Source organism: Tiliqua scincoides, chromosome 10 (assembly GCF_035046505.1).
Source record: "Tiliqua scincoides isolate rTilSci1 chromosome 10, rTilSci1.hap2, whole genome shotgun sequence".
In the NCBI taxonomy this organism is placed as follows: domain Eukaryota; kingdom Metazoa; phylum Chordata; class Lepidosauria; order Squamata; family Scincidae; genus Tiliqua; species Tiliqua scincoides.
The window spans coordinates 3,851,350-3,873,986 of record NC_089830.1 but is presented as its reverse complement, the minus strand read 5'-3'; the positions used below and the strand labels follow the sequence as shown (position 1 = coordinate 3,873,986).

The window sequence follows — 22,637 nt, the reverse complement described above, 5'->3', positions numbered from 1 at the left end:
TGCAGTTTTAGAAAAGTTTTAGAAAAGAGCTGAAACAGTCAATTCACCAGTTTCTTTAAAAATGGATTTTCTTTGTTAACCTATTGGAATTAGAAATCAGAATTTCATGGGCATGCTTATGCTCACATGTTTTCTGCAAGATCTGAGTATCTTTCACACTTCTATAATGAGAATAATTAACCTGTGAAGTTACACTCATGAATTCTTCTCCACAAAATGCCACTGCACAATTGTAACTTTGACAAGGTAGCAAAACGAAATAAGATGACTAATGAAAGCAATTTCAAATACATTATTGTTGAGAAACAATGAGGGCCTTCAAAACTGTGGGAATGAGAGATCTGAACAATACCCACTTGTCTCTGTAGCAGGAGTGAGTACGAAGCTGTCACCAGGGAGTAAGAATTCTGTTTCTTTAGAATGTGAATATTTATTTGGGCGGGGGGGGGGGGGAGCATTAAGGAGAATCAAACGGTGTCAATCCAGAGTGCCTCACCATTTAGGGTGGGGGTAGAGCAAAATACATTTGCAGAGCAAGTACATAAACTTTAAGTACAGCTGTTAGATTTCTGAAGCAAAACTACTGTATATGGCATGTACTCCCAGTGTCGCAGCTAGAGGGGGTGCAGGGGTAGCAAATGCACTGGGCTGTAGGGTGCCTGAGGGGTAACGGTCTGGCTGCACGCCAGCAAAACTGCGCTCCTCCAAGATCTTGCAAAAAGTGCCAGAAAAAACTGCACTCTTTGCAAGAGGGGCAGCACAGCAGGGATTATAGTCTTTAGCTGCTTGCCCCCCTTGCTCCAGGGGTTTGGGGAGCAAGTGGGGGGGGGGACAGGATGGGAGGAGGTGGCAGAGCAAGAGGAGTGAGCAACCAGAGACTCCAATCACCACTCGTGCCTGTTGGAGGGCAAACAGGAGGGAGGTTGGGGGTGGGGGGTGGCAGATTTTTAAGTTTTCAATTAGAAAAGTTTTCAATTAGAAAAATCATGGATGTGACATCACACCTGCAAGTGACATCATTTCCGGGTACGATATGGAGGGGGCATCATGTTTAACTTTGCCCTGGCCTTCAGCGTGACTAGCTGCAGCACTGTGCATTCCTTCATTGCAGCTCGTACTTGTGTTTGGAGATGCTCATACTTGTGTGTGCCTGGAAATGTTCTAACTATGGTTAAAGAGAACAAAAAAAAAAGCCAGCAATTTTTGAAACATCATTCTGGTAAGCCCAGGAAAGTAATTCCAGGGAAACAAACTAAGCCAGCAGAAAAATTCTGACAAATATATCATGACTGCTGCTCTATAACCCAGCCCCTCCCCCCACAAATCCAGGATTTTAAATCAACTGCCTGTGTTTGTGCCAAGCTGGAGATTAACGACTCACTTACTGCACATCAGTTTAATCAAATTTCTCACTCACCAAACTTTACAGATAGCACTGGGTAATTATGAAGACAATGGCAGCTGGGAGCTGGAGGGTGTGTGGAAATTTCACTACTAATGTACTGAATTCAAATGCAACAACCATGGTATAAATGATCCCACTGCTTAAAAAAAAAAATGACAACCACCACCGACAACCACCAACTTTGTTACAAGTTTGCCCACTAGAAAACCTTTCTAAAAAATGAAATTCATGAAGAGGGGGAGGGAATTACCATAACTGAGACAAGTCAAGTTTGTTATATGATTGTAATAGTTACATGACTTAAACCAGGGGTGTCAAAGATACGGCCCGTGGGCCGGATCCAGCCTCCAGAGCCATTTGGGGCAGTCCCCGTGATCTGGGGGAGCTCTGGGGCTGCCCCACTCCTGCTCACTCCAACCACGACCGGAGCTCTGCTCTGGTCACAGCCGGAGGAAAATTCTGAGGGCTGGGAACAATGCACACAGCACCCCCAACCCTCAGAATGACGTAGGCGCTGTGTGCAGCGTCCCTGGCCCTGCAACTCCCCCTAGCCGCGGCCAGAGCTCACCCCGTGTCTAGCCGTGGCCAGAGGGGGTCCGAGGGCAGGAGGCACCGTGTGCGGCGTCCCCGGCCCTGCAACTCCCCCTTAGGGTTAACATACAGGGTTAACCCACACATACAGCTATTGCTTTTAAAGAACAGCTTAGGAAAGAGACTTGTAAATGTTCACCTGTGTAGGAGCAGAAGGCATTGAGGCAGGCACACATATAGAGCAAGTGAAGATGACCCAGCCACTTGGCAGCTTTACCAAGGAGGTCTCCCAAGATGTTCAGAGAGCCGATGCTGAAAGGGTTTCCCAAGTTCTTCTCCATGGCCTTTGTGGGCAGGCAGATAACTCTGTAAACACACAGGAGAGACAGGAAACATGAAGGAAGGAGTGGCACTGCACAACTAAGAATACCTCCTGCAAAACACATACAAGCCTCAGTGTGGGAACATTAAATAAGACATAGAGATCAGAGAAATCAGCTGCTTAATATTAAGTCCCAAGATTTGCTTTCTACGTCACTCTTTGAGGTCACCTCATGGCTCCTCCAATAATATCTGGAGCTCCTGGCATATTGGTAGCTTCAGCGGTATACCCGGGGGGCCAATGGGGGCAAATACCCTTGATACCCTTGAATAGCTTGATTCAAAGAAGGACCTTCTATTTTGGAAGTTTTAATACTAGCCAATCTCAACCACGAGGCATTTGCTTGTGGAAGTGTACACTTCTCATTCCTCCACACAAACTTAACAGGGTGTGCGTCTGCTGGTGGCCAGAAGCTGTCACGCATCCGAACAGTATAAAACAAAGCCCACATGTGGCAATGGCAGCATCAGAAAATACTGACAGCACTGTCAGCTGCAGTTGGAGAAAACAGTGCTGATCCACTACAGTTTTAACACTTGCACGTTCTGGATGTTCTGTCTGAAAGCCTGTACAGCAGCCAGCCAGCAAGCCCAATTCCACTGGATAGGCCAGGTTCCAATAAGTCCAGCCCATCTGCTAAACAGGTGGAACTCAGCATCACTGCTTGCTTATTTGCACTGCTTGGCATCAGCCAGAAGGCAAAAGATAAACAGGAGCTGAACAGCCAAGATGAAACCCTATGAGAAGCTTCTTGGACTGCAAGATAATCAAACACACCCATTACGCCCATTATGGAAGATGCATATTGTGGCATTATTGGTCACACAAGCTGTGCGTTTTCCAGCTGTCCCAGGAGGGAACACAGATGTTCCAAGAGAGAGCATAACATCCAATGCTGCTGTTCTGTGCAAGCTCACTTGAAAAGAAATTCCGCTGAACATTATGAGGTACTTGCTTCCCAACATGCATAAATCTATGCGTGTTTACTCCCAAGTAAGTCCCACAAAGCTGCATTGGCTTTACTCCAAGCAAACATGGATATGACTGCAGTCTTGCATATTCTACTGACTTCAGTCAGACTTTCAGCATGTATTACTATGCAAGAGTAAGTCAATGGTTCAATGATGAATGGTGCTGGCATCCAAGAAAATGTGAACAGGACTGCAACTAAGGGCCCAATCCTATTCAATTTTCCAGCGCTGGTGCAGCAGCAATGCAGCTCCAAGGTAAGGGAACAAATGTGCCCATACCTTGAGGAGGCCTCTGTGACTGCCCCCCCAGTGCAGGATGTAGTGCACACCCCATTGGTACAGCAGCACTGGCCTTGAAAAACTGGATAGGATTGGGCTCTAAGTCACTGAATTTGAGTAGAACTAGGGGCCAAATGACATATTATGCTAAATCAGTTACTGCCCCCAACTTACTTAACCTTTCTTTACTAATTTGCAACCGCTGGAAGACCTGATCTGGACTGGGATCATGGCAGGGTAAAGGGTTAAAGCTCCTTCCTCCCTCTCTCAGCTGCTATTTAATAAACAAAAGTAAAATGCATGTCAAGGGCCAAAGATACATTTAACACAACATGTTGCTTAGTTCAGACTCTCTGCTAAGAGAGCTTTAGAATTACTCTCCTACTGTAACTATATTGCTTTGCTTTTTCTCAGAAGGGCCCCGAGAGGCCTAGCAAGAATAAAGGTCACACAAGCCTCAGATCATTAAGTTTCTATATGCCATGGATTTTAACCTACTCATTAGTCTTTAGAGCAGTGTTTCTCAAACTGCGGGTCAGGACCCACCAGGTGGGTTGCGAGCCAATTTCAGGTGGGTCCCCATCCATTTCAACATTTTATTTTTAATATATTAGACTTGATGCTGCCATGATGTGTGACTACATTTGGGGAAATGTTACAGAACTACACTTTTAACAAGCTACTATGTATATTCTTTTAACAATGATAGTAAATGGTACTGACTCCTGGGTAAGTGTGGGTAGGATTGCAGCCTAGGATTGCTAAAATTCTCCTGCTCAATGATGCCACTTCCGGTGGGTCCTGACAGATTCTCATTCTAAAAAAGTGGGTCCCAGTGCTAAATGTGAGAACCACTGCTCTGGAGGCTCTGTGCATCTTAGATTTCCTTTTACATTAATTGTGATGCACCAAGGAGCTCAGCCAAGGTATTTCCAAGAGCCACACATTATATAACAAAGAGGTGCATATGGCATTCAAGCCGTGGTTTGGCCACCCCTGCTATGGAGGGAAAAAAATAAAAAGAGATGTGAATGTCAGGAAACAAACAACGGTCCATTTGGGTGGCAGGAGAGGGCTGATCAATCATTCTCCCTTGTCCTCCTTCCTGGGCTGTTTATGGTGCAAATATTTTTCCAACACTGCCATTCACCCCAATGACGGGGTTCCGTTGACACCAGAAGTGCCAAGCAAACTTCAGTGGAACTGGCACCTCTTGACACAACTTGAATTTTTAGCCACTTCCCAAAGCAAGGTCTTGCTATCCATCATCTAAACACTGGACACTGCAGGCAGCATCTAGATGGCACCTTCCCACACTGCTGGTTAACAGAATTAGCACTAAACAGATATTACAGAATGCAACATGTAAGTGACAGAGACACAAAGAAGTCTGAAGAATCTGAGGGTGTCAGGCATATAGAATTTGCCACCAGTACTGACCTCACTAGTCCCAGGTGCTATTGGAACTAGTTCAGGTCAGCAAGAATCAATTTGCATAAGCTCCCTGTAGCTTTCAAGCCTTTGGTGTCTGGAATTAGCAGGCTTCTCCTGCTTCTTAGACAAATTCAGTGACTTGACTGGTGTCTGGAATTAGCAGGCTTCTCCTGCTTCTTGGACAAATTCAGTGACTTGACTATCAACTGGGGTTAACTCAAGGTTTATCACTGTCCTCGAGAAGGCAGAGTGAGGATGTCTCCATATGATTCAGGGTCCCCATACATCATCATACAAAACAAATTCTGGGCTGGTTCCCAGACTGCAGGAGAGACTGGCCATGCTGAAAATAGTGCAGTGCCCAGACTCTTGTCACTTTTCCAGTTATGGGGAAAAGGGGGCTCTTAACAGAATCTATAAACATGAACCTCCTCTAAATTTCCCCCCTCCCTCTGCATCCTTCCCAAAAACATTAGATAGGGGTACTGGTCTCACTTATGAAGAGTCCAGGGGTCACCACCAGGCCCCTTTAACTCAAGCATTGACTTTCACAATAGCCACATAGAAACAGAAGCTGTCCCTCAGAAACTCCTGCCTTACTGCAGAGGATGGGGAGAGGGCTTCTGCTGTGCACTGGGAGTTGGCTACCATGGCATGGCAGCCACCCAGTGGACTGTGTCTTATAGGGCCTTGTGATCATCCCAGGCACAGCCTCTTTCTGTATGTTTTGCTCTGAACATGCAAGTCTGTTCATAAACACCACATGATGTCTTCTGATGCACAAGACTTCCCTAGAACAGCTCGAGGCCACAGGAAGGGAACAAAGTTCAGTTCTGCCAGCTATGTATGTGGAAGCCTGTTTACCCAGAACTTTGAAAAGCTATTTGGTTTCAGTTGTGAAACAGCATATTCAAGTTACAATAAAAAGAGTACACGAACTCAGGCAACATACCCACTGTACCTGCCCTGTTTGCAAGCTTTTGTTACTGAAGTGCAAGAAACAGGCTTATTTGCATCACAGGGGTAAAAGTAGCCAGCCAAGGAAAACATTTGGTTCTCATGGCAGATAAGAAAAAGTAGAAATGTGATGTGCCAAGGACCCACAAACCCAGGAAGAAAGTTATAACCCCCCTTCCTCTTCTCCACACAAAGTTCTTTTTCCCTCTTGAATAGCTAAGGTTACACACTGCTCCTAGCACCTGTGGCCTGCCCTCCACTTGGCTGTGCACATATGTAGATCAGCTGCTCCCAAAACAAGCAAATTAAGCCTAAGCTTCCTACTCACAATGTGCTCCTTGGCACTGACCAAGTGCCTTCCTTCCATTTATCCTTGTACCTAGTTAGGGACATTTCAAACAATTTCACAAGGCTGTCTCAGAGGTTTACATCAGTCATTGGGAAATAATTACAGAAAAAAGGGGTTTGGGGATGGGCGGGAAGGGAAGCATTATTTGCTTATAGACTTTTTGATTTAAGGGTGGGGTGCAAATGCTTTAAATAAATAAGGATATGAACTGTGAGTTTGTATCCGGACGCCTTCAGAAACAAATGCTTTATTAAATATGTATGTGTGTGGCAAGGTGCCTTTTGAATCTAAACATTTTAAATTAAATCAGTTTGGGGGGGGAAGAGAAAGTACCTTCTTTGTGCTTTAATGTGTTTCATATCATATGGTCAAGGATAGAGTACTGTATATGCTCATGTATAAGCCAAAAATTAAAATTGGCCCTGAAACCATGGGTCGATTTATACACAAGTCAATATGGTGAATGAAGCTTCTAGGAGCAGCTGCTTGGTGAGGTGGGGTAGGACTGGTCTGAGACGCAGGGGCAAGGGTAAAAGAAGCAGTTTTACTTACCAGTAATTGTTCTGAGGCAGCAACAGAACGTAAGCAAAAGAAAGGTACCCATTTCAGCTTCTTTTCCAGACAGGAAGAGAAATGGGGGCGCTTATGGGAATTGTCGGCTTTGTGAGAAATAGTGCTGCACTTCCTTTTCCTGTTTTTAGCTTTTGTTCCTGCCTCATAACAATTTCTGGTAAGTCATTTTCAAAGAATTTTGCACACCCCTAAGTTTTACACTCGACTTATCCAAGGGTCATAGAAAAGTTCATGATTTTTGGTTCAAAACCTGCCCTTGACTTATCTGTGGGATTGACTTACGCTTGAGTATCTGTGGTGAGTTTAGGGTCTGCTGAAGTGTGGAGTATGGACATGCTGAACAGCAATTCTTAAGTGAGTCAAACATTACCCAATAAGCGATCTATAAAAGCCTAACCAAACAACATTTCATGCCTGAAAGAGAGACTTGTTGTCAACAAGTCCAGATACTAAAGACAGAAGCTTCTGACATACATGCATAAGGTCGAGCCTCAGTGTGAAACCATACATATGTAGTAAGCGCCATTTAACCCATTTTCTGCCCAGACCACAGGTGTACATATTTGATCCCTGATGCGTATATGCAACATTGGGCAGAAATGGCTTAATGCAGTAAGGCTTTACTTCAGAGTAAACATGCATAGCACAGTCAATCTCTTGTTTTCAGGAAGCTACCTTTCACAGAATCAGACCCGTGGCCCATACAACTCCACAGGCCTCCAGGGTTTGGGGCAAGAGCTACTCCTCTGCCCTCCCTGGGGACGCTGCCAGGAACTGAAGGTGGAACTTTCTACCTGCAAAGTAATTGCTATGTTGCTGAACCCCAATGCTCCCCTTGTTAAAGGGCTGGGTGTAAGAAAATGCACAGGCGCTGGGCTTAGCCTTGGTAACATGGCAACCGGTAGGTAGGCAGGCAAATCTGCTGCCCCCCCACTCAGGCACGCCAGAGTGGGCCAGTTGCTGAGTTTTCGCCCAGAGCCTGTAAACAGAGGATGTTATGAAAAAGTGCATATCTAGGAATGTGTATTGTGGTCAAGCCAGAGCAAGCAGGTTTCTTAGCAGTGCAGATTTCAGCAACCTTCAGTAATTTTCCTTAGTGTCATCATGTGTTTTGAGAAAAGTCTGAGGAAGCTAGCCAGGAGGGCGGACTTCTCTCACAATCTCATACCGTCCTACTTCCGGCTTAGCTCTCATTGCATCAACCCTCTGAATGCCTGTTGTCTCTCATTGCTTTTATTCCTTGCTGCTTGAGGTCTAACTTTCAAACCCTCAGAGTGCTTCTGCTTTTAGCACTCTTCCTCAGGCACCAAGGTTCTAAACCCTGGAACAGGGTTTAGAACCCTGTTTTTGCGCTGCAACAGCTGGGGAAAGATCCCCCCTGCCCCCTGGAGAGCAGCTACTGGTCAGATTCAAGCGGGCTGTGATAGGAACATAACATAAGATCAACCATGCTGGATCAGGTCAAAGGTCCACCTAGTCCAGCTTCCTGCATCTCATAGTGGCCCACCTGATGCCTCAGTGAGCACACACGACAACAAGAGACCTGCACCCTGGTGCCCTACTTTACACCTGGCATTCAGAAATGTATTGAGAGATACATGCTCTCTCTTGCATGTACCCATCATAGCTTGTAACCTGTGATGGACTTTTCCTCCATCAGTCTGCCCTGCCCCACCCCCTGAAAGGCATCCAGGCCAGATGCCGTCACTGCATCCAGTGGCAAGGGTATGTGTATGCACCCATCATGGCTTGTAACCTGTGACAGACTTTTGCTCCATGAGTCCGCCCAACCCCCTTGTGGGGGCATCCAGGCCAGGCGCCATTCCCACATCCTGTGGCAAGGGGTTCCACAGGTTAACCACAGAGATGTTTTCTTTTGTCTGCTCTGACTCTAAAGCAGTTCTGGTCAGTCAAGCAGCTTGTGTTGGAGCGGGGGGGGGGGGCCGCCCCAGGGGGCTTCCTGGGCGGTTGCTGCTGCTGCTCGCCCTGTGAGCGCCACTCCCCCACCTGCGCCCCCAGCCTGTCACTGCAAAGGCTGCCAGCCAGAGCCCCCCAAGCCAGGGATCATGGGCCCCGCCCCCGCCTTACCAGGGGCGCATGGCGGGCGAGGCACCGCCAGGGAGGGGGCGGCGAGCACGTCCTCTCGGCCGACAGCCGGGCAGGGGTCAGGTGCCACCCCACGGACGTGGGGCGGAGTCACGGCCAGGCGGAGGAGGCGTCACCTCGTCCTCGCTCCCCTCAGGACCGCGGCATGCTTCTCCGTCACCATGGCAACCAGGTAGGCCGCGAGCACTTCTCCCGCCGCCACGGCAGTGAGGCGAACTCAGCGCAAGGACGACGGACGGTCCGAGCTCCAGCAGCGCTCTGCCCGCTCTGCCTCGGACCCGCCCTCCCCCCGCCGGAACGGCGCCACGCCTCCTCCCTCCCGCCCAATCAGAGCCCGGGCCGCCGGAAGCGGGAAGCGCAGAGCCCGCTCACCGTTGCCACGGCAGCGCCGGGAAACGCCTCCCTCCCCACCCGCGGCGCCGCGGTGCCCTCACCCGGCATGGCGGCCGCGGCTTCGGGGACGCCTCAACAACTCGACGCGCCATTAGTGGGGCGGCGCAGCAAGCGGCGCGGCGATTGGCCGAGGGGTGGTGTGGGCGGGGAAGGGGGCGGGGCGAGGCGAGCAGAGAAGACGACGCGGTCTTTGCAGCGCTCCCTCAGACCGCGCCTGGCAGCACCGCCGCGGGCTCCTCGCAGGTAGAGCGGGCGGAGGCGCGCTGGGGGAGGGCTTGGGAGCCCTGCGGGGGGCGCGGCGCCCCCTCGGTTCCAGGGGGCCTCCCCGCTGCAGCGCTTCCCTCCAACTGCCACCCGGGGGCTTACTGCGCATGTGCAGCCCGCACTAGGCTGCCTGGTTTGGGGCTCCCCTTGGAGCCTGCAAATGTTTCTGCGCACCTGGGAGCCCCCGCCCCGCCCTTTCGGCCCCCCCCCCCCAGCTCGCGCCGGGCTCCCCCACCCCACACTGCAGGTCCTCGCCAGCCTGCGCAGCGCTCTGCGCCGAGGCGGAGCACTGCAGGGGGTGTCGGGGCACCAGCCTTCCCCGCTGCTCCTGGGGGGGGCTGGAGTGGGGGGAGGGGAAGAGGTGGGTCTGCATTGGGACAGGGGGGACGTGTGGAAGAGGGGAGGAGGTGGGGGGCTGCAGGGGAGGAGGTGGGGGGCTGCAGGGGAGGAGGGGGAAGGAGGTGGGGGGCTGCAGGGGAGGAGGAGAAGAGGTGGAGGCTGCAGTGGGGGGAGGTGACGTGTGGAAGAGAAGATGGAGGCTGCAGTGGGGGAGGGGCAGAGGAGGGTGACAGCTGAGGTGGGGGGCTGGAGCGTTGGGGAGGAGGGGGTTGCAGTGGTGGAAGTGCGGAGGAGGAGGGTGGGGGGCTGCAGTGCGGGGGAGGAGAGAGTGCTGGTGGGCTGGAGTGGGGGAGGGGGGAGACAAGTGACCCAGCGCAGGATGGGCTGGTTGCAGACTAGGGATGGATGGAAGGGGGGGCCGGTGGAGGCAGGGAGGAGCGTGTTGCTGCAGGGCACCCCGCTGGCCTTTGAAGCTGTCTTGGTTCCAGTGTGTTGCAGTAATAGGAAATGGGGGGATGCCAAGCTGGCCTTTTCTGTTAACAGGGCCGTGGTGGAGATGGTGACTAGTGGTGATCTACCTCCAGATTCAGGAGCAGCCTTGTTTTTGGGGTGTGTATGCAGGGACAGGCTGTGGGTGGGGAGGCAGGTGAGGCAAAGCCTCCCCACAGGAGTCCTTCAGAAAGAGCCACCGCCACCCAAGTACTCTCAACCTGCTCACCTACCTCCCCACCCACTACACGTCACTGCTGCTCTAGGACCTCATGGTGGTGGCGCTTTTCAAAGGAATTCTGTGTGGAGGCTCTACCTCCCCACCCACCACAAGTCCCTGCTCTGTGTGCATGTGTGTGTGCATCTGTGGGCATGTGTGTGTGCATCCACCCCTTAATTTATAATGTATTTACACTCCAGGGAGTCTTGTTATGCAGAAACCACCAACTTTGGGGACTGCGGGGCTTTAGGAAAGCACAGCCTCCTCTGTGTGTGTGTGTGTGTGTGTGTGTGTGTGTGTGTGTGAGAGAGAGAGAGAGAGAGAGAGACAGACAGACAGACAGACAGACAGACACCTGCAGGAACCAGGGTGGCCATGCTGCAAGGTGTTGGGCAACTCCTTTCATGGGGTGGCTTCTGCAATGGAGGGTGAATGGAGTGGCAGGGGGGCAACACAATCTGAAAATAGCTTCTGGCATGTCTGAAGACTGCTTGCCAGCTTGCTGCATGAGGTAAGGGAAGCTCCCCCCTCTGCACACACTTATTTCTTATCGAGAAACATTATAGGTATGTTTTTACAGGGGATTTCTGTCACTACCGGAGAAATGTCATTTCCAGTTAAGCTACATGTGAATATTTTTTATCAGCAGGGTTTTGGGGAATGAAACCCCCGCATGTAAATGAATGTACATTAGAGGCAGAACTTAGATGAATGAATGAATTTTACTGAGCTTATAGTACACAAGAGAACTATAATACAGGCATGTTGAACCACTTGAGAACTATGAACTGTTTGCCACATACCTCTTATACAGTGAAAACATACAGACTAAGGCAGACACACATGGAGACATATGTTGTTCAGAGGCAATGGGAGGGGGTTGAAAAGCAGAAAACACATGGAGACTATAAAAGGCCTTGTTCTAACTTGGCCCGCAGCTTGTGTTGGCAGTCGCAGGCCAGCTGGGGTTCCAACAGTCTCCAGTGGGCCAGAGGCACATTGGAGACTGGAGGCTCCCTGCAGGTCACATTGGGGGACCCCAAGAACTGCAAATGGTCCCCAGGCCGGAATTTGCCCACCTCTGGTGTATAGGTTAGTAATAATGCTGATGAGGAGCTGTGAGACTCTGTCTTGCCTAAGGACCATGTAAGAGATGAGATGTAAACTGAAGACATCCTGGTTCACAACTTGGACTCTTAACTGCTTACCTGCTAATTGGGTAAGAGGAACTTTTTCAAGTGGGTGCTCCTTTTTTTAGCAGGGGGAGAGTAACTGGCCCACCTCACCCCAGCACTGTCTGTTCTAGTGGCAGTCTGCTGGTATTCATTTGCATCTTTTTAGATTGTGAGCCCTTTTGGGACAGGGAGCCATTTAGTTATTTGATTTTTCTCTGTAAACCGCTTTGTGATCTTCTAGTTGAAAAGCGGTATATAAATACTGTTAATAATAATAAAATAATAATAACTGTATTGCTGTTGTCCAATGCCAGCACCAAGTTGCTGGGGGCCCCAGGCACTCCCTGATTGTACATTGAATGCTTCCACCTCAGGCAGGAAATAGATTTTCAGAGGTTGGCTTTTCCAAATGGATTCTAGTTTTCCATCCTTATTCATCTCATGGCACACTGAGAAGGAACTAAGATGATTAAGGCGCACCATCAGTTCTTTGACAAGGCACACTGCCCTGCTGGCCGGGGTGTCACATCCCCCAGTGCCTTACTAATAAAGCAGCTTTGTGCATTAGCTTTCCCATAGGATAGTTGGGATATAAATAAATAATGGCCCTCCCCCAAACTCTCACTGCACACTAATGTACCGCAACACTGTGGTTGAAAATCACTGTTCCAGACACTGCATAAGAATTCTAAATGCCAGTCTGGTACAAGGGTGAAAAATACTTGAAGTTATTGTGAGCCAATATCTTGTTTCCAGGCACCCGGAGAATAGCTCTGCCACTTCCAACATTGGTCTCCCTTAACTGCACATTACAACAGTGGCAAAAAGATAAGTGTGCGAGCTTGGTTTTTCCAGAGCCATTAGGACTGTTGGCCTTGCACCTGTCCCACTGTGCAATAATCACCGGGGTCTTTCCTTACAGACAGAATTAGCACCATGGCTGCAAGAGTTGCTTCTGATGATGGTGAGAGCAACAAGAATCCTGCACTGGAGAGGTGCCTGGGTGTGCTGAGAGATGCAGGCAGTGACAGTGAGCAGTTTGCCGCTCTGCTTCTGGTAAGAATTTGGCCTGGCGTTGCTGGGGGAGACATCCTGGAAGTCAATATGACAACAAAGGAAATGCTTTTGAATCCAGGCAGGTGGGACACTGGTTACCTCAGTTTTCCAGTAGTGAAATAGAAATAATTACTATGGCTACAAGCATTTTCTATTTATATGGCACTTGTTAAGCATTCAAAGTGCTCCAGATCAACAGTGCTTGAACATTGTCTGATGGAACTAAAGAAAGGTGGTTGATCAAGTCACCCAGCTATAGGCGTGCAGAGCAATGAAACAGGCAGAGAACAAAGCTTACTGGCCTGTGGCCTGCTTGAGGAATCCAAAGATTAAGGGGGAGGGGAGAATGCCCCTTTTGGTCCTGAGTTGCGTCAATGGGGAGGAGATGGCTTGCGTGGGCTAGCAAGCAGAGTAGCCATACAGGGAATTTGTATACTTCTGACTATTTTGCAGATCACCAAAGCAGCAAAGGCTGGAGAAATAGATGCCAACACCCGCCGGAGGATCTTTGATGCCGTTGGCTTCACATTCCCAAACCGGCTGCTGGCTTCCAAAGAGCCCCCTGAAGGTTGCCCACAGAATACATTCCAAGCACTTGGCCTCACCCTGCTGGCCTGTTTTTGCACCGACCCAGATCTAGCGAGACACTCCCAGGTCCTTAATAAAATCCCCATGTTGGGGGATGTGGTTTCCACTCCCACCCCAGAAGATTCTTCTTACAGTGCCATGATTGATGATGCTTACCAGTGCCTCGGTGCGATCTTGGCCACTCCCCAGGGCCCCAGGGAGTTGGTGAACAGGGGAGGTCTCTCTGCGCTGTGCCAGGCCTACGTGAACCAAAGCTACGGCAGCGATCAGGCCCTGCAGCTGCTTGTGGGTCTCTTGACAGTGGCAGAGACGAAGTGCTGGCAGAGAGCCACCTCTGACCTCGTGCGCGTCCTGAACATCCTCAGCGCCGAGTTCCAGAAGGCAGAAGATTTGACCAAGTTCCAGCTGTGTGAAGTCCTGCCACGCTTTGTGCCTCCCCGTCTCTCTGCGGGTGCCGAGTGCCTCCAACCCCTCTACCGAGGCCTTTCCAGCATCCTGACCAGCAAGCTGAGCGTGTCCCAGAGAGACCCGGCCTTGAAACTGGCCGCCTGCCTGTCGCAAGCTTGCGGATCCAAGTGGATCCCTGCAGGGAGTTCTGGCAGCAAGTTTTTTGCCCTGCTGGCCAACCTGGCCTGCGTGGAGGTCCGCCTCTCCCTGGAGGAGCTGGACCTGACAGAGGTGGACAAGAAGCAGGAGTTGGTGGCTGCCTGCTACGTCCTGATGGAGCTGGCCATCGTGGAGTGCACACGGGAAGAGAGCTCCCTGCTGCGGGAAGCGCAGAAAGTGCAGCTGGTGGGGATTCTGGAGGAGGCCTTTGGAGCTGTCATTCACTACCTGAGACAGGTAAAATGGGGCTTCCAGACTATGCCAGTCCAGCATGGCTACCTGAGTCTGAATCCGTGAGCCGCCTGCGTGCTGGCCCAAGGTTGTCAGCAGGATGAGGTTGGCAGACGTCATCTGCCATCAGTGTCTGAGGTGTTGAGGAGGGCATTACTTGGGGAAGCCAGCCAGGGTGCAGGGCAGGGGGGTAGCTACAAATGGCCTCACCCTTCTGGCCTGTTTTTACACCGACCCAGATTAGACACTCCCAGGTCCTTAATAAAATCCCCTTGTTGGGGGATGTGGTTTCCGTTTCCATCCCAGAGCCTTGGGGTCAGCCTGTCTGTGAGGCTGGCAGGAGGTGTTTGCTGTAGGGGCTGCTGACTGGCCACCTTGTTCTCGCCTTCCTAAGGAGTGGAATTGGAGGATGGTGGGTTGCAAGTTGGGGAGGAGCAGAGGGGGCCACAGCTGGTGCACCATCAGGCATTTGGGGTGGTGGGACTTGGCTGCTGCCTCAGACGCCAGAAGGTTTGGGCTGGTGCCGGAATGCCTGCGCTGAAAGGAACAGGGACATGCTGAATTTCTGACCGGGGCAAGGAGTAGCCTCTTCCACCCAGCCGCTGCTGCGACTGGGGTTTACTTAAGGTTTCTGACGGGAAGAGCTGAGCTGGGGGCTTGTCGAGGCCTGAGAAATCCTTCCAGGAAGCGGGGAAAGTGGAAAGTGTCTGCTGTTTTCCCGATTTCCTGTGTTGGCAGAGTTGTGGAAGCGTCTGCTTTTAAAGCCAAAGTGTCCTGCAGAGGCTGGTACGTGAACTCCTCCCTGTTTTTAACACTCCAGGGATTTTAGGGCAGGGTACAACATTCTCCCTGCTTGTTGAATAGTGAGGTTTCTTTCCCTTTCTCTGGTTCAATGTGCCTCTTACAATGATTGCTTTGCAGGTGGGGCGGGAGAAGATGGAGGACCCATTCATCTTTGCTTCCATCAGAGTCCTTGGGTCTTGGCTGGCCGAAGAGACGTCTTCCCTCAAGCAGGAAATCTGTGACCTCCTCCCCTTCCTTGTCCATTATGCCAAGGTGCTGTTTGAGAAGGAGCGGAAAGGCAAGAGCGGTTTGCAGCACGAGGTGGAGCAGGCTGGGCAGAAGCCTCTTTGGCGTGGCGATGCACTCAGGTATGTTGCATTGTGGGTGGATTGCAGGCATTCTGGGATTTTGCTACCTGCTATCTGGTTTCCAGTGTTTGGATTGGGATGGTCTAGCCCGAAAGTAAACTCATCCCAGCAGGAGAAATACGTGCAAGTGCCAGGAAAGAACTTGGTTCACATTTGTTCTTCAGTGTCATAGGCAAGCCCATTGTTTCTCAGACTTCCTGCTGATGTAAGAAGCAACCAGGCCTGTCTAAGGGGCTAGTGTGGAAGCAGCAGCAGCACCACCACCAAGGGGGAATGATTCTCTGGGGGGGGGGGTTTCAGCAAGACGCTGTAGTGCCTTTTGGAAAGACTGGCTACTACAGTTCCCCAGGGCCCTCTTACTGTGTGGTGGTTCGCTCTCAGAGAACCACCAAGCTTTCTGTTGCCTTCTAACACCACAGTTTTCAACCAGTGTGCTGTGAAAGGTCTTCATGTGTGCTTGCCGGAGTTTGGAGCACGGTGGTTGAAAACAGCTGGAAAAACTACCCCAGGTTCTGCCGCTCTGTTTCTAGAGCAACTGCAGGAATGAATTTGTTCCTCATCCTCCGCTGGCAGAGGACAAGGGACAGATAAGTCATTACTACAGGCTGTTGCCTTGCAGAACCTGGCAGAGTCTCCTGGAAGGGACATCACAAGAGGCAAAGGTATAAAGCAGTGGTTCTCAAAAGTTTTTAGAGGCCTCAGAGGCTACTACCTGATTTATAAATGCCAAGGGATGTGGCTATGATGATGATTGGGTGGCAGTGCTCCTGCTCCCCAAGTAGCAGCCTGTTTAGCCTTTGAGGCACATAGCCTAATATGCCCTGTCAGTTTCGCAGACCACCAAAAATTAGGTTATGACCCACTGGTGGGTGCCAGACCCACAGTTTGAGAACCACTGCATAGAGAAGATCCTAGAGGTCAGTGTGCTATGAGAAGAAAAATGTTGAGAATCGCTAACACCTCTGCTGCTCTTCCAGGTTTCTGTTGCCTGGCTTAAGCCATTTGACTACAGAGGATCGACCCCGCCAGATCCTCATTTCAGAGGGAGCGCCAGTTCTCTTGTGCCAATACTACTTGCACCAGTGGGAGGTGTTTGCGTCAGATTCTGCTACTCCGTCTATGTTGGAGGTTGCCGAAACCAGTCTGAAGACAGCATGTGAAATTTTCCTGAACTTGGTTGTGACAGCTCCTGATTTAATCAGGTAAGGGGTACAGAAGGAATGCAAGTGGGTAGGCACTTTTCAAGATTTAGATGCCCCACAAAAAATGGGTTTGGGTCTCATTCTCATTTGTGGTACAAATGAACATATCTTTCTGCTGATTACACATGGAGGAGGTGGTGGTGTCAGATTGCTGCCGACTAGTTCATACACACATCAGTTGCCAGATGACGCACACACTGGCTTTAAATGCAGTGTGTGAAAATGCCTTAAACTCTGGAAATCTGGGTCCCAATCTCCACTTGGTGGGTGATTGAGTCAGGTCACTGTCTCCTGCTCTGGTGCCTGTGCACTCTTCCCTCCCTCCTCTTGCTATTGTGTGAATGAAACTTGAAAAATCCCATGTGCGCCATAGTAAGCGTGGAAGATGAGTGAGGCACAAATGTCATTACACTAAGGAGACTTTGGTCATAGAGCAACGTCGTTCTTTCCCCTCTGTAGCCGCGAAGATTGCTTTGCAGCTTTGATGGACATCCTGCTGAAGTCCCTTCCTTCTCTCTGTGGCAGCACAAAACATCTGGCCCTGACTGCCAATGTGACCACCCTGGGCCTCATGATGGCCAGGAAGCTGTTCGCTTATCCAGGCAAGAAACTGTTTTGTGGGTTTCACGTAGTTTATATTAAATATTTAAAAGGTAGCTAAGGAAGTAACCTATAACCCAGTCATAAGGATGGTGCAAATGCATATCCCAAATTACAGATCCAGCCCTAATTTACGTACGTATGTAAAAGGTGCCAAATGAACCATATGAAAGATAAGGGTTTCTGGTAAAGAATGCAGGGTGGTGGACTTCCCACTCCCCAGCCTGGCTGAGGCACAGAAAAGCTGATCTAGGAAGAGGATCGAGAAGGAGCTGGGGCCTCCCCTTGCCTGAGACTTGGATACCAGCCTGTCTCTCACCGCTAGCGGTTTAATGTTTATGCACCCGATCTAAAGGATGTAGAGTTTCGGCCCAAGGTGATAGTGGGAGGTGAGACATGAGAAAGGCAGGTACTGTAGCCTCATGTCCACCAGACATAACTCCCATCTCTTGCTTTCAGGTCTCCAGGGCACCCCGCAAGCTGAAGCCTTCTTTGCTGCCGCCATCCACTTCCTGGCTGGAGGCTATGTGGCCCAGACGGATCCTGTGGGCGGGGGTGTGGCCCTGAGCATCTCCCCCGCCTATGAGGCAGTCTGGCCGGCCATCCGCGAACTCTGGTTCCTGGGCATGCAGGCCTTTGCATGCTGCGTGCCGCTGTTCTTGTGGCTGCCTCAGGATGTCCTGCGCTCCGGCTGGCTCCAGGAGCTGCTGGTGATGCTGGGCTGTGTGGCGCCCAAGTCGGTGGACCTGGAGCTGATCCCTGCTTTCCAGGGTATCCTGGTGGAGCTGGCCCGGGCAAGTCAGCCGTGCTTGGAAGTAATCCAGCAACACCGGGGCCTGGAGTTGGCCAGCCTGTACGGCATGGCCGCCCTGGAGCAGTGCCTCTGCGAGCAGTGAGCTTGCGTGGGGTGCACTCCTCCAAGCCGCCTTTTTTTCATCCCACTTCATGCACCTGTCAGTCAGATGCTCTGTGATTGGTAGTCTATGAGATATGTCAAGCCTTTCTCTTCCCAGGTGGCTGCACTTTGCACTTTGGCTATACAGAGTCTTACGAAACAGAGTATGATCTCGATTGCAGCCTTTTTGCCTAGCTCTCTGTGATGCCTAGCTCTCCGTGGCGTTGCTCCGTGGAGTGGCGTGAAGTCATAGTCCTGCCCAATAGGAAGGGACCGGTCACAGCCTGTACGCGCATGCACGTTTGTGCTGCAGTTTGCACTGTGAGGGAAGCTGCAGAACCTGCATATCGCGCATGGCTCTGGGGGAGGGATGAATAAATCTGCAAGGAACTTGGGTAATATCCTGGTGGGGAAGGGCAGGAATGTTTGCCTGGGTAGAGCTGCTTTGTGGAAAGATGGTTGTGCCCCAGGCATCCCTTTGCTGTCCTTAATGAGACTCCTGGTTTGGCCTTGCCCTGCCCACTCTGGTGCAGAGCACAAAGGGCAGATTTCAGCCCATGTCATCAGGGGTTGCCTCTGGCATGCTGGAGCTCATTTCCTCCAGAACACAGAGGAAGGCTCCTTTCTCCTGGCACAAGACAGTCAAAGTTACTTTACTGGGACATGAACAGATCTCCTTTTTGAATCTGCTGCAGTTCAAGGGAGAGGCAGTCGCCTCCACCCTCTGGACTGCAAATGCATGCTTTGCTTGGCTTACTTGCATTGGCCTCTCTGTGGCATTCAGCAGCTGGCCTCCTGGGTGCCACCAGTCAATCTCGTGTTCCTGCTTTGGGGGTTGGATCCATGCATGGTGTTCTGGCCTCGACTTGATGCACTCTGAGCATCTCTGGTCCGGGCAGGCGAAGTGCTTCAGGTTGCAGCAACTGCCTGGTTGCGACGGAGAGTGGAGAGTCTTATTTGCCACATGAATAACCCACTGGGGTTTTCCCATGCACCCCCCCCCACGCACTCCTCCTTGCAGCATTTGTTGTTTAATAGAGGCAACGCATGACAGGCATGCCAACGTGCCTTGTCTTGAGGGAGAGAAAAGCTAAGCACCTTGCTGGGCAGTAGTAGTACTTTAGTATTCGCATAGTGCTTTTTCATGTGCAGAGTGCTTTGCATGCGTTATCTTGATGTTAGGATTCCAGCCACCCCAATAGGAGTCCCACTTTACATCTGCAGAGCTGAGAGGTGTGGCTCGCCTAAGGCCACCCTTCAAGCTCACAGGGGGAGAGGTGAGATTCTCACCAGGGAAATCTTGTTTTGTAGCTTGGGCTCTTTACCCACTCTGTAGACCAAAGGCCTGTCTGGTCCAGCATTCTGTTTCCTGTTTCCAGTTCCCACAGGGGCCAGCTAAGTGCCCTTTCGAAAGCTCCCAAGACAGACACGAAGGCAGCAGCCCTTCCTGTTGCTGTGAACCTGGAACCTCCATTGATTAAATCACCTATTGGCAGATTAAATCACAGATTGGCATTCCACATTGCCCCCTGAGGGCCCGGAGCTGCTTGTTCTGCCCCTGGTTGCGAACCCGTTTTTGTTACAGCCAAGACCTTGAGAACCGTCTGAGCTGCAAGGGGCCAGCAGGTGAATGCATCAGGGCAGAGTGTGTGGTTCTGCCAGTGGGCATGGCACAAAGCCGCCAGCTGGGCTTTTGAGTCCTAGCATAGAAGTACAATCCCTGATACTCAGCAATCCTTTGCACTTTCATCTGGTTAGGGATGAAAGTAAGAAATGGAGAAATGTCCAAGCAGAGCTTTATTGAGCTTGCCAATTTATCTTGGCCTGTGAGAAGCAGAAATAACAATAGAACACATGTGAATGAGTGCAAAACCCAAATAAGCTGAAAGAAAAGAAAAATAAACATAATGCTGACGGTTGTGGAAAGTTGGATGAAAAGAGGAAAGCAGGTGGATGAAATTTGAAATGTGGCTATAATGGAAAATGGCTGACACAGCAAAGCGACGAAAGTCAAGGTATTGCTGTAATACATAAAACCAGACAGCACTTACCTGGTCACCAGGTGCTGCATTAATTTATCCTGGTTCTTTTTAATGCTGTTGGTGATATCGGAGCCTCTCCCACTGTGGTATTTTTAAGAATACCGACGATCACTGTTGGAGACATACATGTGAGAAGGCAGATTTTTGCACACATTTTGCTGGCATTGTCCAGAAGCCAAGGGCCCTGGGGAAAGACTGTCCACCTCTCAGTCTTATACTTGGGTGCCCCAATCCTTTTGTGTTTAATTGTGATACTACTGAGCCATGTTGATTTTTTTAAAAGGTTGTGTGGAACCTTACTTGGAATTTATTGCCAGTGATGAAGCTGCTAGTAAGTTGTTAAGTATTGGTGAAAACCAGCTTTGCCTAAACCAAAGGGGTGGTTAACTCCAATATGGTTGACAGCCAAAATGTCTAGATTGGCAGAACGCATTGAACTTGGAAAGAAGTAGGCAGAGCCTTTTTGATAAGGACGAGTCTCCTTTTGATTCAATTTATGAGAAGGTACAACTTAGGCACTGACGCTTCTCTGAAGTTTTTCTGTGTTACGACTTTGGATGTGTATTTGTATTCCGACTCTATGAATTTGAAATGCTATATTTAAGTGTAACAGTACCTTTCCAGTATTTATATTTTATGGCTGTGAATGATAATTTATAAGTGAATGTTTATGGAATTAAATAAAAATATTAACCAACAAAATGGCTGAGGATTAGGTTTTGGGACCAGCTCTTGGCCAGCAGCCCCTTCTGTTGTCATTGGTGTGAGTTTCTGCAGAGCTGCCTGATGACTCCTGCACTGTGAGTTTTTCACTGCCTGGCAAAGAGCTTGCCCGGACAGGGGCTTCCATTAAGGCCCTCAGATTATTCAGTTTTCCCCCTCTTAGTTCTTAGTGTCTTATTGTTTGAATCGTTCGTTTCCTTATTGTGTCTTTTTAAAACATGGTTTATATTGACTTTTTGGGTGATTTTATTTTTCATGGAACGTCAGCTACCTTGTGGACCCCAGAAGCAGAAAAGAGCTGGAGGGAAATAGACTGGGGCTTGTTAACTGAGGGCCTGCTAGGGGATTACACAGAAGTGCCTTGAAGGGCTGCAGGCCAGGCTGGTGTCAGAGGTTGGGTGGGTTGGGCACTGGGCAAGGGCTGCTGCAGGCCCAGCCAGCTGACCGCTGAAACATCCCCATCCACCTTTCTTATTTTTCTCCAGGACTAACGGAAATAGTGACACAAAATCAATGCAACAAGTGAAAACAAAGCCAGATATGCAAACCTTACTTGTTGCAAAGACTTTGGGAAGCACACAAGGCTTAGAGCCTTATTGCTTGATGGAGTGCAGGAGTAGATGCAGCAGCATTGAGGAGTCAGAGGCAGAATGAACACGGAGACAGGTTTCAAAGGGGGAGTGCAGAGAGAGAGAGCAAGCAGGGAAGCCCCTGTGCCAACCTCTCCAGCCTTTTATTCGCCCTCCTCGAACAATACAGAGCAAGCTGATGTTACTTTCGGTTAGAGATAACACTAACTGGCAACAACACATTCCTAGGTCTGACCGCTTTCTATCTCATCCTGTTGTTTACAGCACTGGGCTCAGACACTCAGCATAGTACCAAGGCCAGCAGAGTTTACTCTGCACAGAAGCAGATGTGTCTGCTAGGTTGCCAAGTATGCTAAAGCATTTTAAAGCACAGTGCTTCTGCTCTACTACACTTACTGATGGCTGCAGGATTCACATTGCCTCACAGAATTGACTGTTTATGTGTGCTAAGTGCTTCCTCACTGCTGAGTGATCTTTGGCAAGTGCTCAGTGTCGTAAACTTAGGGGGGTTTGGGGTGCTCAGAGTTCTTGGTTCTCGAACCCTAAAGCCCTCAAGGCCCCTCTGCTTAGTAGTAAAGCCACCACCCTGCATGTGCAAGTGCCTCAGTCCAGGGACACTGAGGCCCTCTGGGCTTAATTCTATCCCTTGCAGGCACCGAGTGCTTTCTCCAATTAAAGCTTCAGTCCTCAAGTTACTAGACCTCAATGAGCACTTGGTAGCTTGCTGAATGGCTAGGCAAGATTCTGAACCTTTGTCCCCAACAGACAATGAAACAACTTAGTAAAAGGTATTTTAGTTTATTAAGTGCATATGGTTACATAAAGTTAGAGTAAGGCAGCAAATGCTAGAGGCATAAACATCTAGGAAACATATTGGCAATAAAATAATAAAGCTAGCTGGCTATCTATTAATCCCTATCTCTCACCTGGGTCAGTTACTATTGTAGATCTTTTCTTCCTAAGGCTACCTGTGAGGCCAGGTGCCCTTGGTAGACAATGGAGCTCGAAGCCTGCAGGATGTTGCACCCAAAAAACTCTGTTCAAGAAGGACCCCACACACCCCTTGGGGCACTCATTATTATACTA

At 50.0% G+C, this 22,637-nt stretch overlaps 2 protein-coding genes across 3 annotated transcripts in view; one reads left to right on the top strand and one right to left on the bottom strand.

The window, feature by feature from the left end:
• Nucleotides 1–9,265, bottom strand: part of KIAA0319L (KIAA0319 like) — a 59,948-nt gene extending 50,683 nt beyond the window's left edge. The window contains exons 1-2 of the mRNA XM_066638419.1: nt 8,970–9,265; nt 2,136–2,302 (exon numbers count right to left, since the gene is read on the bottom strand). Of these exons, the coding sequence (XP_066494516.1) occupies nt 2,136–2,277 (142 nt within the window). The 5' untranslated portion in view covers nt 2,278–2,302; nt 8,970–9,265. The remainder of the gene's footprint in view (nt 1–2,135; nt 2,303–8,969) is intronic.
• A 279-nt stretch (nt 9,266–9,544) lies between these two features.
• NCDN (neurochondrin) lies at nt 9,545–20,905 on the top strand. 2 transcript variants are annotated; one of them, XM_066638472.1, is made up of 7 exons: nt 9,545–9,623; nt 12,790–12,923; nt 13,377–14,354; nt 15,270–15,499; nt 16,477–16,701; nt 17,227–17,303; nt 17,761–20,905. In XM_066638472.1, exons 2-7 carry the CDS (start codon nt 12,804–12,806, stop codon nt 18,195–18,197), a joined length of 2,067 nt encoding a protein of 688 aa, XP_066494569.1. In that variant the 5' UTR covers nt 9,545–9,623; nt 12,790–12,803; the 3' UTR covers nt 18,198–20,905. The 2 variants fall into 2 exon arrangements, with proteins under 2 accessions (XP_066494569.1, XP_066494568.1); XM_066638471.1 differs by having other exon boundaries at nt 17,161–17,303.
• The last annotated feature ends 1,732 nt before the right edge of the window (nt 20,906–22,637 follow it).

What these genes read in the sequence shown, in the direction of transcription:
- NCDN (XM_066638471.1), top strand. Translation starts at nt 12,804, where the DNA reads ATGGCTGCAAGAGTTGCTTCTGATGATGGTGAGAGCAACAAGAATCCT. An exon ending in AGTTTGCCGCTCTGCTTCTG is followed by an intron (nt 12,924 to 13,376) that starts GTAAGAATTTGG and finishes ACTATTTTGCAG; the next exon opens with ATCACCAAAGCAGCAAAGGC. An exon ending in GAAGCTGTTCGCTTATCCAG is followed by an intron (nt 17,304 to 17,760) that starts GCAAGAAACTGT and finishes TCTTGCTTTCAG; the next exon opens with GTCTCCAGGGCACCCCGCAA.